Here is a 16,880-nt window from a genome sequence, read left to right as displayed (position 1 = left end):
ATTTCTCTTGGAGATATGAAATTACATACGTGTTTCATTTTATTTATGATGTAATACTTTATTGCTTGCATTACTACGTATGATATTGATTTATTTATTGTAAGGCGGTTAACATTATTATAATACACGAAAAGAGGTTATACGTCTGCGGAATAATTCACGAGGGCGTAGCCCGAGTGAATAATTCTACCGACGTGTGACCGCTTTTGAGTATATTAATTTAAGTAAAACACGATATTTCGATTCTAATATGCCCTTTATCTAAAACAGTAGTAAAAATATAGAAGCGCTCTTTCCTGGTCGCAACAAAGACATTGCCGTCATGGCACGTTAACGTGAAGGCATTTAAGTGTAAGCGTGTTTTAACAGAAACAAGCATATTACTGAGAATTTCTGATCCAAGATGACACAGTTTCGAACTCAGCCTTGACAATATAAAGGAAAACATTCGAACCAGACTTAAACCTTTGGTTCAGGTGAGCTGAAAAAACTTACATCAGCTTACTGTAATGTTTTATAATTAATACTTCTTAGCAGTTCGATCGATCAGTAACAACTTTTAAAAGTTCCCACATTTACCTAAACAAGGGTATAGACCAAAACAAGCATAAAACATGACAAAGTTATATAAACATTCTTTTATTTTTATAAAATATTATATCAGCCATTTCTGACCTTACATAACAAAATGTTAATCTTTGATGATCATAATATATACCTTTATAGTAAGAACATCAAAATGTTTTAGATTATTTTTATGTTCTTCACATTTCAGTTTGTTTTCCTTTTTAACCAATTATGTTCATTAACTCAAAAAGACTGAAAAGTATATTTGGTCCAATCTAATGTTTGAAAATTTCCATTTGCCATTATTTCTGAAAGGCAACAGTCAGAAAGACTTAACAATCAAATGTCTTTCCTGCAACTGTCAAAAGATTAACACACATCCTTTTGGATGTAGAAAGAGTTCTGCAGCTGTTCAAATTAAAGTGTCGCAAAACTTTGATTAGAATTCATAAGTGCACACTCCACAGTCTGTGATCCTTATCTCAGCATTTGGTCTCTCATTCATTGTTTCAATTTCTTCCATCTTCTTTAAAGTTTCTGTTCCCTCAATCACTTGTCTGGAAAAAAAGGTTTCTCAAAACTTAAAGAGTTTTCAATAAGAGTAACAAATTATCACAATATACGCCATTCATAGCAAATTACTTTTGACTTTCAATTCTCTTCTTACTAGCAGAAGAGGTGTCAATTTCTAAATTTAGACAAATGCAAAAGGCCTGACTACAGACCTTCAAAGTTTGTACATATGTCCATAAACAGTCTGGCTAACTTTGGTGAACACTGGATAAAAACTGCTTAGGTCATTAAGCGGACACTGTCAATTTTCGAAATTTTAAATAATTCTAGGGCTGTATCTCATGTGTGGCTGACTATATTCAGCTAGTTATCAACCTTATAATACCCATAAACATTGTGACAAAAATTGATGAGCACTGGATAAAAACTTCTAACGATAGAGAGCATAAACTGTTAATTTTCTCAAATTTTAGATATTCAAGGGGCACAACTTCAGAGCCTCTGGTACAATCTGGCTAGTTAAAGAAGATGACAGAGATATTATGCTCATAAACATTGTGACCTGATTTGGTGAACATTGGAAAAGAACTGCTCAAGTATGAGTATGTACACTGTCAGTATTTGCAATTCTCGGTAATTCAAGGGCAATAACTCCACACAGACTCAGTACAATTCAAGGGCAATAACTCCACACAGACTCAGACAGTTTGGTGAACATTGCACAAGAACTACTCAAGTAAGAGAGTGGACAGCTTTCATGGGGTTGGACTGCCAGTGGCACATCGCAGGTGATCACATAGGACGTCCTCTTTCACTGGGGCGTATAAATATTAATGAGTTTCATTTAACTTGAGAGAAGATGTAGAGTAGTATTCATCAATTTTCCATATCTGAACTCGCAATTTTTCAAATTCATTTCTAGCATCTCTCACTTCTGGTTTAAGACAATGAAGTCATATGAGCAATACTGGTTAAAACTCTCAAGTGTGAGGCAACACTGACCTTTAAACTATTGACCCTACAAAAACAGGGCTCATCTACTGACCATAGATGAGCACATTTTGAGAGTTTCATGGCCAAAAGTCTACCTTTACATCATAGAAACACATCAAAACCATAGGCAACATCTAACGACCATAGACAGTTATGCAAGAATAACCATAAGCAATAGACTAAAGCATTCTCAAGCCATTGGTATTAAACCATTTTAAGCCTTAATATCACCGTGAACATGACATTTTACCTACTAATATGTTTTGTCTCGTTTTTACCCATCTGCAAAAAAGAAAATTCATGTTCTTCAATTTTATAAAACTATCACAATTTCCAGTATAACTTCTACAACAAAAATAAGTGCCAATAAAATGCAAGTACAATGCAATAAAGTCTTACCCAAATGCAACATATTTTGTGTTCATCCAGGCAGCAGGAGTTAATGTGATATAGAACTGTGAACCATTCGTGTGTCTACCTTTGTTGGCCATACCAATAATACCACGCCGTGAATGAGGAACGGCAAAGTTCTCATCTGAAATTTCACAAAATGTCTTACTTCAAGGTTTTATGCATATTACTGGTAACAATAATTTTAATACAAATTGATATGAGTGCCGCTGTCCAACACCAAAGTTCAAGGGCTTTGTGACCAGCAATGATCCAGGTCAGTGCATATCCATACTGTTCCTTTATCTGTGTATTTCAGCTCTTGTATACAAATGATAAGCAAACTTGTATACAACTGGTAAGCAAACAGAATGGATCCAGATCATGCATGGATGTGCAGGCTGATCTGGATCCATATTGGTGGCAAAACCTGGATGCTGGTTTTCATACAGTGGCTATTATATCTATATTTAAAATAGCTACATCTGAAGTCCTACATGACAATAATAATGCTTGTTTATGTCACATCCTCATTCACATGTACACTTTTACTTCTTAAAAAAACACATAAGAACAAATTTACATCACATTTTACAGTAGTTTAAATTAACTGTTTTATGTGCAAACTATTGGAACTTCTTTTAAAAGTTGGAGATTTTTGTCCAAATACTGATTAACTTTGCCTGCCCTACAGACATATGATATGAAACCTTCTAAGCAGGTTTCATTGTCCACTGACTTTACTTGTTTGTCTAAAATAGATGTATTTTTGTGTGTGTCCTTGTAATACAGGATATCTGTGATATTATGCAAACAGCAATACTGTATAAGTATGGGTACCGAACATGACAAATACTAAAGTTGAAGAATTTGTGGAATTAAATTGGGATTTGTACATTATATATACATAACAATTACCTTCAAAAACAGGGCCATAAATAGATTCTCCACCATTTCCTCTTCCATGGTAAATATCTTAAATAAACAAGTTCATTAAGAATAATTAAAATATTAATTAAAAAGCAATTATTTCTTTATAACTTGAAAATACTTTAAAATTTAATATCAAGTTTAATGAAGACTTTACACCAAGCTCGTAAAGAGATCAGATTTAAATCTGTGACAAAGGCTCAAAATCTGTGACAAAGGCTCAAAATAACTCTTAAGAGGATAGAATGTGTTTCAAATTAACATAAACATGAAACTATTATTGTCACTCTCAAGTGCATTTCCTTTGAAAGATAATTATTGTATTATACTATTGAATGAGCATGCATACGGTCCAAAACACAACATGTATGAATCTTTGCAGTGTAACATACTTGCATGTAATCATATATATTTATGACATGCTTTTCAGTGAATTGCCGAAATGTTAGAGTGAAATATATCTAGTATTTTCACAGTGAAAAATATCAAATATATTTTTCACTGGCCAGAAACTATAAAATGAATAGATTTAGTCAAAATATGAGATAAAAAGAAAATTTGTTTGCTTTACATCATCAAAGTTTCTTTCACTTATGATAACTGTATCTAACATTTTCATTCGTGATAAAACATTGCATCTGGTGTTCACTGGAGAAAGATATTTCAATCTTGCACTGAAACATACAAATATCCTATATATTTTCCATTATGATTGTAAACATAAATCTGATGGTAGCTAGCAATGCATCTGCTGAGTAGGACCATGCTTAACTTAGCAAGCTAGCAATATTAAGAATATCATTTCCTTACCTCCACCCTGAATCCAACCATTGCGTACAATTCTGTGGAAGAGGGAGTTTTTGTAACACAGATTGTAATCTGACATCTCTGATTTGCCTTTTTCTCCTGTTATCAGTGCTTTGAAGTTCTCACATGTTTTTGGAACAACGTCTGTGAACAGCTATATTATAACAACAATAGTTAAATCTCCTATTTCACTGGTATATGATCAGGTCTGTGATGCCATAAACATAAATTCCTATGCATTATCTATCCTGAAATATATTCCTTCAAAACGTTCAGGTTTTCACTTCAATAAAATGCTCTCTGTCTAACTATTACTAGATGATAACTGATACTAGTACTGCAGTTTTGCAATTTAATTTTGATGCTTTTTTATTTACTTTTTCCTATGAAATTTAATTAAAAAATCATGCTAAATATTATGTCTAAATAAATCATGCCTAGAATTTTAAAAGGTTCTTGTGTAACCTAAGATTTTAATATTTATTACCATTCTGTGAGCATTTATATAATTTCAATGCTTATATGGTTCATGAAAGTTTTTTACACAGCAAGACTTAAGTTATTAACTTATGAAAACAATCATTTTAAAGTGTGTACCTCAAGTACTAATCTTCCAGCTGGCTTTGCTCCTATTGCAATATCCAGATATACAAACTCATGCTACAAAGTAAGATAATATGTTTAGTTAGCTTTCATGTAAAGGTTTCAAAAATATAACAAACTGCATCCGGGAACACTTCATTACTCAGATATGACATTATGTATACTAACATTATATATTACTGACACTTATCTTAAAAATGTTCAGTTAACGGAGTTATTTTTACAAAGTCTGAAAGATCTCAACTTTAATCAAGAAATCAGTGGTATATTGCAATTTTGAAACTCTCATATTTTTAATTCACTTACAAATTTAATAAATCATTCTCACACTTTTATTCAACTTCCTAATTAATAAAAAAAAAGTCAGTGAAGAAATTTCTCAGGAAGATTGTCATCCATATAATTTTTTTTCTTGTAACATTGCATTCTAACAAAACAAAAAGAAAACTTTCTCTTTCTGAAGAAACACTCACTTTTTTACAATTGAGACAATCTTTGTATGCCTCTTCTGTGAGAATCTGTAATAATGGATCTGGGCGGTACTCTTCATAGTTGTAATTTTCTTTTGCCCAGCTGATAAAATCTTCTGGTCCACCTATCTTCTTTCCATTTTGAAATGTTATAGCTTTCTCTTGAAATGTCCAGGTCTCTCCTCTCAACTCCTGTAGAAGCATTTAAGAGAAACATTGAGCTTTTCTTTACAATTCTGATACAAATAACCATGGCATGTATATGTAAAGAAAAACTTAATTATCAACTTTATCAATAAGACAAGTTGGTTACCATATGTTTAATAATTTCCTAAGCATGAGCTATCAACTTCCCTTAATGTCTCAAAACTCCAGAACCTATATATTATAAGCAAATATTTACAGTATTCACGGACTTTATAGTCTCCAAAAATCAGTTTTACCAACTTGAACCAAAGACCAGCTAGAAGTTTGTTACAATGAAGTAGGTTTCCTGATGATAATTATCATATTTAACCTACATGGCCTAGAAAATATCCCCAAGGAATCTATATAAATGAAGCAAGCAGAATTTTCTAACAGCTTACAATCTTAATACTTTGTTTCAGTTTACATGACATAATTAAAGAGTGATACTCATAATGAAAGGTCTATTTGAGCCGTGCCATGGGAAAACCAACATAGTGGGTTTGCGACCAGCATGGATCCAGACCAGCCTGCGCATCTGCGCAGTCTGGTCAGGATCCATGCTGTTTGCTAATGGTTTCTCTAATTGCAGTAGGCTTTAAAAGCCAACAGCATGGATCCTGACCAGACTGCGCGGATGCGCAGGCTGGTCTGGATCCATGCTGATCGCAAACCCACTATGTTGGTTTTCCCATGGCACGGCTCATTTACTTTCTCGATCTTACCTTCTTCTTAGCATCAATGTACAAATCCCACTCAAATTCCACAAATCCTTCAACTTTAGTATTTTTGAATGTGTCTGGATTTTTATTTGTTAGATCCTGAAATGAATATAATATTTCTATAAGTATGACTCATTATTAATGTATTATACTGAGTTAAGTTGATGTCTAAAGTTTGTTACATTAGAACTCAAAATAAAAGGTGATATGAGTTATAAAGCCACTGGTGTCAAATACCTAGAGGCATAAATTGTATGAACTGTCTCTCACAATGTCTTGACCAGTACCTCCTAGTTTCCATCCAATTCAAATGAAACTTGGTGGGTATGCATCATAACATAAAGTGGACATTTATGTGCATTTTGCATGTCAAAATATTATATTAATGCACCTCTTCAAGGAAGTATGCCCCCCACCCCCAACCCCCTATTAGAGAAGTCAGAGGTATATTATTTTCCTAGTTGTCAATCTTGGTTAGTAATAATTTGGTCAATTCAATAACAGTTATTTTTCAAAACTTTAAGTATTTGTGGCCGTTAAACAGCTGTAGGTTAAAAGATAAACAATGTATGTAAGTCTTTATGATACTGAATTGCGATGCTCATTTTGTTGAAAAATATAGACCTGCTCTGTTCAAGAGACATTTATTTGAGCCACGCCATGAGAAAACCAACATAGTGCATTTGCGACCAGCATAGATCCAGACCAGCCTGCGCATCCGCGCAGTCTGGTCAGGATCCATGCTGTTCGCTTTCAAAGCCTATTACAATTAGAGAAACTGTTAGCGAACAGCATGGATCCTGACCAGACTGCGCGAATCGCAGGCTGGTCTGGATCCATGCTGGTCACAAAGCCACTATGTTGGTTTTCTCATGGCGTGGCTCATTCTACTGTCCAATGATGTACATAAATGAATAATACTGTAGGGAAATGAAATATTTTATACCAGTTTAGACTCCTTTACCGCTTTTATTCATCAGTGCTTTCCAATTCAACTGAAAATTTCTTGAACTGATGTAAATATAGTTTATCTTGAGATTTTACATGTTATGTACACTAAATAATGGTTTGTTTGAAATTACAAAAATAAAAAAGATTTTAAAGTTATAGCATCTTTTATGACCTTTTTTTTTTTTATTTAAACTTTTCATTTTATGTGACTTAATATTGAATGATCAAAAAGGTAACAGATATTTCGAAGCATATTTCACTAAATTGATTGAAATGTCAATAACAGAAGTATACAATGATTAGCAATACCGGGAAATCATCAAATAACTTGAAATATCAGCATTCGTGGGAGGAAAGACCAGGAGGTCTGGAAACTTTAAATATTATAATTAATATAATAATAAATGAATTTGATAATTCAATTTAGATTTTAATAGAAAAATCTTGTTTGAGTCCCCATCCTAGATTGAAATAACGAATGACATGTGACTTTAACTACCAAAAAAAAAATGATTAAATTTTACGAAATTTTGATATTAAATGTCTACTAATTAAGTTGAAATTCTATAAAAAAAGAAATTAATACTCAATAGTTAACTTAATTAATATTGTTAATTGATTCCTGTCACAAAATGGCAAGTAGATGAATCACCCAACTATATACAGCACCCTAGCTGACATGAGATATATGGAATACAGCCTACGTCAGAACTTTTTCCACTTAGTTACTGTGATAGAAGTACCTATCATCCTATGTAAAAGAAGCACCTATGTAATTATCGTTGGTCATAACTGTGACTATAAGCAACTGAACCAAATGAAACGTGTTCAGCAATGTCCGTAATTGAAGAGACCATTGAATACTTTTGTAACAAATAAGGCTAAGTTTGGATATTACCTGTGCATGATCAAATGAAATCAAGTGTAATAAAACAACTAAAAGTCAGAAACAATGAAATGTAACTTTGTGACATATACATTAAAATAGATAAAAAGCACATCAATGTTCTGAAATATTATAAGGACAACTGCACAAACAAGAAATGTAAATTTGAACATGTTGAAGGTCTATATCAAATATATAAAAATGCAATTGTACATGTTAAAGAGCTGTCCTCATTTGGATTTTCTGAAAATAGTTTGAAATACCCAAGTAGACTATACAATTATAATAAGGTCTTCACTAAGAATGTGGATGTAAATAAAACATGACCTACTTAGAAAATGGGCCATTATGAATAATCTAGGGTCTGCTCGAGAACCGAATTTTACAGAACACAAGTATACTTTCACACACTTAGTGGGGGATTTTAAAACTTTTGCCAGAAGCTAATAAGGCACCCCTGGTGGAAATGAAGCAGTTCTCTCTGCAGTAAATACAGAACATCATTTAACTGCTGAAAATTATTTTATCACTCAAACACCTTGCTATAAGGGTTTCCAGTTAGTTGAAAAATGATTATTGTCTTTTAAAAGATACATTGAAAAGAAACTGGAAAATATTGTCGATCATTAATATTCCTAAAGCTAGTACGAGAACATGGCAAATATGAAATGACGTCCCCATGACACCGACTTCGAGGAAAATTTGCGAAGTATGATATTCTCTGTAACAGTTTGATGCCCCATGCTCCAAACTTACTGCGCATCTGCATTGTATTTAACTTCCGGGGACTGCAGCATTCTGCTGAAGTGCAGTCTATAGCTGTCGCCCCCATATTGTGTCTGTGGACAAACATCTGACATTTGTAGGTCAAGATCGCAAGTTGTTCAGCTTATAAACCCCGTCTATTTAAAAAGCATAGAGTATTAAAGGGCTCCAGATAAGATGTGTATAAGCATAAATTAAGCTTTGAAATAATGAATGAATAAAAGGCCTGTCTGATAATTTTTAAGCATATAAAAATGTATATGAATTTTTAAATTACAGAAACACACGCAATTACTTTTTACTACAACAATCTGAATCGTCTGGATGCTTTATGTAACAGAGCACAGTAGGCATTAATTCTGCCACACTGAACATACACACGCACTGAATGGTACTCTATAAACCTAGGTAAAACTATATTATACACTCAGTGCGTGCGTAAATCAAATACAGTAGAATTCCGCTATTAAGACCACCCAAGGTTCTTTGTAAAACTGGTCTTATTAGTTGTCTGGTCTGATTAGTGGACAAGGCTATATGGGGAAGGTCTTGACTTCGATCATTACTATAGTTAATTAGTTCCACTTTTTCTTCCAAACTTAATTTCTTTCCGTTTTTCCATGGCTATGTTAGTATCAGATATGAAAGAAGACTGATAAAGATAACCATTTCATTAGCCTTAAATACTTGATCACTGTGTTAATCAAAGAATTACGGATCAAACTGTGCATTAATTAAGGACGCACTTAACTGATAATGATTTGAATTTTGTTCAATTAAAGACAATTACAACAATATCAAACAGTTTCAAACTTCATTCTCCGCTGAAATCCCAAACGTATTTACATTAATAATAACAAACAAACACCGTTTAGATCTAATTAAATCCATTTTAATCCAGTCAATTCGATCAGCGGGCATTCATCTAATTACAAACAAATTAATTATTTCAACAATTTTTTTATGTTAAAATAGCCATGTAAAACACCAAACATCTTTAAATAACAATTTCAGACAATCAAACAGTTTGATACGTTGTTTTGATAACGTTTAAAAGACTTGTTAGCAATTAACGGATAAATACACAATGTACACGTTTAACGTGTTAACACGATGTCGCATGTGTTAATTCCCGCGGCGATTCGCGGTAACATACGGAAAAATTTGAGTGGTCGTAATTGCGATGATTAATTAACTGTGAAAAAATCAAACAGTTCTGTAATTGGTGGTCGCATTAGTGGATTAGCGGTCTGGTCGCATTTTCGGACAAACTGTACACATCCAATTAGATATATACATTTGTTCCTTTTTCAGGACTGGTTTAGATTTAAGGCTGTTGACTTTAAGAATTTCAATATATATACCAGTATTCTAAGAAATTTATATTCATCGTAAAAAGAAGGGCAGTTACCATAACATAAGGTCGATAAAATGAAGCATGGATTAGTGCCCTTGTAGGCTATATGAAGAGTAAATAGAAAGTGATTACGAATTATCGAGATAGCCAAAGGGAAGCAACCTGTGGATTTTAAAATTGTAACTTTTAGAAGTTATAAAAATGATAACTGCTATAAGTTACACCCCTGACTGTTTGAGATCGCTTCTGCATACTGTGATGTGGTTGTCTGAGAAGATATAGAAGAAGTAGCTCTAGTTGATTCTGGACCTGGATTTTTGTGAACATCTCTAGCATTAAGTAAGAGGCATGCAAGCCATAATGAGAATGTGACAACAAATAAAGAACTCAAAAGACGCAAAATGAACAGGCGATTATCACACAGTCGATCTATATTCTGCTGGATGATTCTCCGAGGATATTTTATTTTATTACAGATAAGAGTATTCTCTAACAAAGAGTTGTGCAGTGACAAGACGTAGTCCGGACAACTATAAATACTTAAGAATAGAAGAAAGTGTGATAAAATTGGTAGGAACCCGTGATATCGATACGTGTACAGGACGGCGTGTTTTTGCAATGATTTCGTGGTCATGTGATTGAAAGGGTGGATAGTATGAATTCAAGAAAAGCCGTCATTGAAATGTGGTTAAAATCAGGATAACTTCTATAGTTTACAACCCCGAATGAGACATAAGAAGTAAGAAAACATGGGACAGGAGTTATATACATAAGACAAATAAGACAATGTATACAGAAAAATAGAAGAGGAAGAAGCATATTTAGGAGGAAGGTGTTATCGTTGAGGGAAAACTCTAGTATTAAAAGCGGGCCATCGTTATTAGTCTATTGAGTAAAAGGTAAGGACAATTTTGTTCACATACTTAATTATTTAGTGACAATGCTATTGTTAAAAAAAAAAAAAAAAAAAAAAGAAATAAGATGCTGTGAATCTGACTGCACTTCGCTTAGTATGAAGAGAATTCTACATGGACTTGTCACTTAACAAATTATAAATAACATACATGACACACAAATATAGTTCCACACAAAGTATATGAGCATTTTACATCCACATACACAGTCTAAAAATCCCTTCATGGATGACAGAGTTATGGACCGGACACGAAATTGCGGACAGACGGACGGACGGAATGACGGAAAAGTGCATTCCTATAGTCCCCGAAACTGGTTTTCAACCAGTAGGGGACTAATAAAGAAGAGCTGGATTTAGTGGTGTTCAGCCTGTAACGATGATGAAACTAATAAATAAACTACGCATTGGCCATATCTACATTATAGGATAAATCCCGTCCTCCGATATTTCGTAAATAGGGTCAGCGGGGCTGGCGAGATTAACCGATATAAAGACCATGTACAAAATTAGCGAATATTTATGCCAGAAGATAAGGATTTAGGGAAAATCCTACTTTCTCAAAATGGAAATGCTGTTCTACGACATCGGCAGCAAAATGTTTGCAAAAATAATTTGTTTACCTGGAAAAATGCGAATAATTTCACACCTTCGGTATAGAGCCACGGAAGCGGCAGTTTAGATAAAATTTCAAAAATAAAGTAAACTTTGAGAATATTTTTGCTACATCTTAATTACAACTGTTTACAATGTTTTATGATAATCTGCATTACTTTTTTAATTCATTCTCTTTGTTTAAAACTTGAAACAAATGATAATCTAAACACAACCGCCATGTAGCGTAATGGTTGATACCCCATACCGTAAAACCGGGAACGGGCATTTATTGGTGGTTAATACCGGAAAACGGGATTTATCCTATAATGTCGATCTCTTAGATAAGAAATACTGAAGAAGTGTGACTGGTACACAATAGAAGATAATTTTACACTTGTTCAATACCCATAGTACACATCTATCGAACTGCACGTTTTAACTGAGAAATGTGCGATTGAAAACCTTAACGAATTGGTAATATTTAGAAATGCCTCCAATCTATGCCCAGGAAGACTTCTTAGGTGATGATGTTGAAAATATGTATAGAAATAGTAGACAGCCACAATTCATGTCCTACAACAGATGTGCTAGAAGCAATGATAACTTTTGATGTTGCACAACTGAATATTCAAATATATTTTGTAAAGTCTCGTAGTTGAAACGCTGGAAAGTCATGAGTGCAATAAAGAATCTACGTCTTAGTTTTAATACCTGTGTACACTAATCCTGCTTCTACCAGATCTAGCTTGTCTACTGGTAAATATTTTGGCCATTCTCTGAAAGATTTAAAACGTTCGGCAAACACGGCATATTGAGGGAATTTTGGCTTTTCCACGTTGATTCCTAGTGCTATTGGCGGTGGGCGTGCTGCATGCTGTTGCGAGATAACAAGATCACTGCTGCATTCAGACATCATCATTAAATCCTAAACCACTGTCTGAAAGCAAGAAACATTCTATCGTTTATAATATAGGTTTAATACATTCCGCATGTCACCAAATATAAACCTGATACATAATTATATCTAGCGTCATCTTGGAGGAGTTTCCGTGGACGACTGGATAAGATAGCTGTTTGGTTTGAAGTCTCCCTAGAACGTCGCTATATGATCACTTACTGTTTTGATTTGTCATTAAACCAAACAAAATCAAAGCGCTCAAAGCGCTGATGGTGGCTGTCAATCAATGTGTAAAATATTACAAAGAAAGTGACATTTGAGGAATTCTTAATATAAACCAGAAGAACATTTTTTTTGGTGGTGGGGGGGGGGGAAGGAGGGTGCAATATATTCAAATGAATGATAATGGTGTTTATCCTGAAATAGAAACTCAGAAAAAAAATAGAATAAAGAAGAAACAACAACAGCACTAACCTGCGGCACGCAAAATTCGACAATTCAGTCATCAATGCTTACCACTGAGCTACCGGGACTGACAGTCGTGCAGCAATAAAATATGCCCAATATAATTGTTTATGTAAGCTGCTTTACCTATGTTGTTAGTTTCATAAGTGCAGAAAACATAAACAAACTTGCCGTCACTGTGAAGTTATCAGACTTTGGCTGTACTTGTATTCTGCCGTATTGTCCCATACGATGGATGCTTTAAATATTCTAAAAAAAGTTTGTCCCCCTTTGAAAATGTATGTTATTGGCAAAGAAATAAAAATAAACAATTGCTGAAAATGTGTTCAACCTAGTTATATGAAATTTCAACACTAGTACGCAATTGCAAATGTACGGTGGCTGATTTCTTCCATTATGCGTTTGGCCCCTCAACCCCGTCGAGCGAAAACAGGAGAATTAACAAGTTGATTTAGCGTGAACACGGAGCAAAACTTTCCTCACAAAAATGTTTGTAAAAAAACTAAGAAGAGCTGTCGCTTTTTGTGACAAGTGCCCCCGAGTTAGGCCCAAGAATGCCACAGTTTTATGCGCAAAAATAATCACATACCATTTCGTGACATTGAACTTGATCTAAGAGGTTTCGGTCATAAACATGACACATCTCAATATGGTTAATATTTGTGTTAAATTATTTTCAAATCCCTGAATAAATGGAAGAGTTATGCACCGGACAAGAAACATATTTGACTTCTAAGTGTAACCTTGACCTTGAAGCTAGGAGTCTGGCTCTTGCGCATGACACCTCATCTCATTAAAGAGATTTCAAGTAATTTCAAAAACCCCTCATCAATGACAGAGTTACGGACCGGACAAAAAACAGATCATGTTAATCTTTGACACCTAGAGTGCGACCATGACCTTTGAGCTAGGGGTCTAGTCTTGCTCATGGTCGTCTAATTATGGTAACCATTTATGCCAAGTTATTTCAAAATCACTGAATGAATGGCAGAGTAATGGACCGGACCCAAAACAGACCATGTTAACCTCTGACCTCTAAGTGTGACCTTGACCTTCGAGCTAAGGGTCTGGGTCTAGCACATGACACGTCGTCTCACTATGATGAACATTAATGCAAAATCATTTCAAAATCCCTTTATGGATGGAATACTTAAAGCTCGGACAAAAATGTACCGGACGCACACATGAACGCACAGACGGATGGACGGACGGTGCGATTTTAATATGCCCAACTTTGGGGTCATAAAAATAATGATTTATATTTCTTTGTATTGTTTGTATTTTATACCTCTTTGGTACACATAATAACATATTGACTTGGCATTATATTGTCGTGTCATCATTACGATGCTCTAACTCCATTTTATGAAAACTGAGTACGATATACCGTTGGATTCGGAATTTCAAGTCCTATCTCCAGCTCTATTCCATTCATTGATTTGAAAATTCAACTTGACATAATAGCATGGAATTCCTACTTTGTTTTCTATAACTGAAGTTGAACTTAGTATTACAATGTCTTATGTCCATTATTACATGGTCATAGACCAATGTAATTCTAAGAAATGTTTAATTATAATGGAGAGCATTGTTATAATAAGAAATATTGTGTTTCAGCGGAGATCACGTGACAATCTTTTGCAAGTTTCTTGAAAAATACTGTAACATTATTCTACCTTATATAGTGCTAAGTCCTATTGCATCATAATACTGAACAAACATAGCTATCGTTTGTTATCTTAAGATGTCCTATATTCAAAACCAATGTAATACTGAACGTTTGAAATGCTGGAAATTGGAAAAAGTTCTATCTCCAAATGAAAACTTTAACTTTCCAAAAAATCGAGATACCGGTAGATATCATGAAAATGGGGCACCTGAAGTTGTTACCAAAGCAATGTCTAGCCAAAAAATCTAGACAATTTTTCCATTTTTATCACAGAAAATAAGAGACAATATTTTCAAAGTCAGTTTCCCACAAATATCCAAAATGGAGTTAGAGCATCATAATAATGACACGACGATATGTGTACAAAACAAAAACAAAACAAAAAATCAAAAACAAAAAAAAAAAAACACTAAATTTCATATAAATATCAATTACTTACATACTTTAAATGCGTTCTATATACAGAGAAACTCGTCTTACAATTCTCTTGTTTTTCTAAGTTAAACTCACAAAATATTTTCTTCAGTAGCTATTTCCATGTATGAACTCACGTATTTACAAACGCTACTTAGGTAGGTCCAAACTCTAACATACTGAAATAAACGTCCTTGATCCGGCAATATATATTTCTCATTCTCTTAACAATAAACATTGTTTTATTTTAGATTCAATGTAAGAAACCGAAGTCCACTCTGTGGTTGCATAAACCAAAAAAAGAAAAAGAAAAAAAAGAAAGAAAAAAAAGAAAAGAAAAAACATTGAAATTACTGTTTTCCAAAAAATCACAAAACGGAGACGTTACTTTCCTCATTGGGAAGCTCATGTTATAGATCTATACTGAATTATTTATTTGTTTTTCAGTGAGCACTTAGGTTAAGCAAATAACAAAAAAAAAACTGAGTGGTAAAAGGGGTGATAATTATCACTGAACACAAATTCAATGAGATATACATATCTGTTTCCCGATTGGGAGGTTACACTTCCGGTTCGGGAAGCTTTGAAAAAAATATATATAAGTTAGATATCAAAGTTTGTTATGACATTAAAATATGGTACGATAGGAATTTAGAAAAAAAATATCTAACTTAAATTGGCATATCTCAGTAAATGACGCCATGTATACTCTTATACTAATTTCCCACATACTGGTTATAATTGATTATAAAATGATAGGCTTTGTATTCCATTGTTCGAGGAGTTGTCTCGCCACCACGGGGTTATAACATACAAAACGCCTTTAAACACTTTTAGTTTAAACATACTTTTATGCCAGAAAAGCATGAAATATTTACAATACAACATTCCAGGCATTGTACAGAAAGCTATATTAGCTTACAGCTGTTTTCATCATTTATAGTAACTATAAAATCATATTAAATACACGTCTTCTGTTGTGAATAAATGACAGAGGTGGTGCTAATGACCACATATAAAATTTAAATAGTTACGTGATTAAAACAAGAGAAAAAGAGATATTAAATGTAGAAACTTCGATTTGTAAATTTGTTGTAAGCGCAAAAGCAACGCAACAGAATACAGTCAGAAACGGTGAAGCCCATGAACCAAATATAGCAAGATTGCATTTTCGATAGATTAACAACTGTAAAAAGTGCACAATTTTTCTCATTATGCACTGCTTATAGACGTCATACAAGTTTGTAAAATGCATTATGTAACAACATAAGAAACACTGACATTTGTCTTAAAACTGTCAAATGTTCAGTGCAATAATAGCTTTGACCAAAATGAACACAATGCATAAATACCATCAAATTGAATATTAAAACACTTGCACATAGACAGTTAAGCTCACTTAACTGCATATCACACGTTTAAAGGAATAGTTTTAAAGGACTCCGGTGCCGCTGCTATTTTGTTTGGATTCAGTTGCATGTTGTTGTAACTCTTCAAAAGATACCACGGATCGTTTATTGTTACAAGTTAAGTATGTAAACCTGGAAGAAGGTATTAGCACCAATTAGCTTGACAGAAACGTGACATGTATCGAAACAATGTGGAAAAATCTGCATGTTCACGGCCACTCCAGCTTACACCTGTAAATTGTTTTGCACTATTTTATGAAATTATTAAATTGTTAAAATTTCATTTTTAGTCATGTATTCATAAGAAATGTAAATAGGAAGTTTCTTGAATGCACACTACCGAACATTTATTGTGAAAAAAAATAGCAAACTTTT

At 33.6% G+C, this 16,880-nt stretch overlaps 1 protein-coding gene and 1 long non-coding RNA gene across 2 annotated transcripts; both read right to left on the bottom strand.

The window, feature by feature from the left end:
* Nucleotides 1-623: 623 nt before the first annotated feature.
* LOC123553236 (peptidyl-prolyl cis-trans isomerase-like) lies at nucleotides 624-8,850 on the bottom strand. The gene is made up of 8 exons (XM_053542064.1): nucleotides 8,775-8,850; nucleotides 6,185-6,300; nucleotides 5,277-5,465; nucleotides 4,798-4,860; nucleotides 4,204-4,354; nucleotides 3,382-3,438; nucleotides 2,473-2,608; nucleotides 624-1,124 (listed from the first exon to the last, which is right to left on the bottom strand). The coding sequence occupies exons 1-8, from the start codon at nucleotides 8,848-8,850 to the stop codon at nucleotides 1,007-1,009; spliced, it is 906 nt and encodes a 301-aa protein (XP_053398039.1). The 3' UTR covers nucleotides 624-1,006.
* A 3,162-nt stretch (nucleotides 8,851-12,012) lies between these two features.
* LOC128556730 (uncharacterized) lies at nucleotides 12,013-15,341 on the bottom strand. The gene is made up of 2 exons (XR_008370799.1): nucleotides 15,122-15,341; nucleotides 12,013-12,587 (listed from the first exon to the last, which is right to left on the bottom strand). It is a non-coding gene; the product is annotated as an uncharacterized LOC128556730 (long non-coding RNA).
* Between the last annotated feature and the right edge of the window lie 1,539 nt (nucleotides 15,342-16,880).

Source organism: Mercenaria mercenaria, chromosome 4 (assembly GCF_021730395.1).
Source record: "Mercenaria mercenaria strain notata chromosome 4, MADL_Memer_1, whole genome shotgun sequence".
NCBI classification, from domain to species: Eukaryota; Metazoa; Mollusca; class Bivalvia; order Venerida; family Veneridae; genus Mercenaria; species Mercenaria mercenaria.
This window is presented reverse-complemented; position numbering and strand designations above follow the sequence as displayed.

What these genes read in the sequence shown, in the direction of transcription:
- LOC123553236 (XM_053542064.1), bottom strand. Translation starts at nt 8,850, where the DNA reads ATGGGGGCGACAGCTATAGACTGCACTTCAGCAGAATGCTGCAGTCCC. An exon ending in AAATACAATGCAGATGCGCA is followed by an intron (nt 6,301 to 8,774) that starts GTAAGTTTGGAG and finishes TCATACTTATAG; the next exon opens with AAATATTATATTCATTTCAG. An exon ending in ATTGTCTCAATTGTAAAAAA is followed by an intron (nt 4,861 to 5,276) that starts GTGAGTGTTTCT and finishes CTTACTTTGTAG; the next exon opens with CATGAGTTTGTATATCTGGA.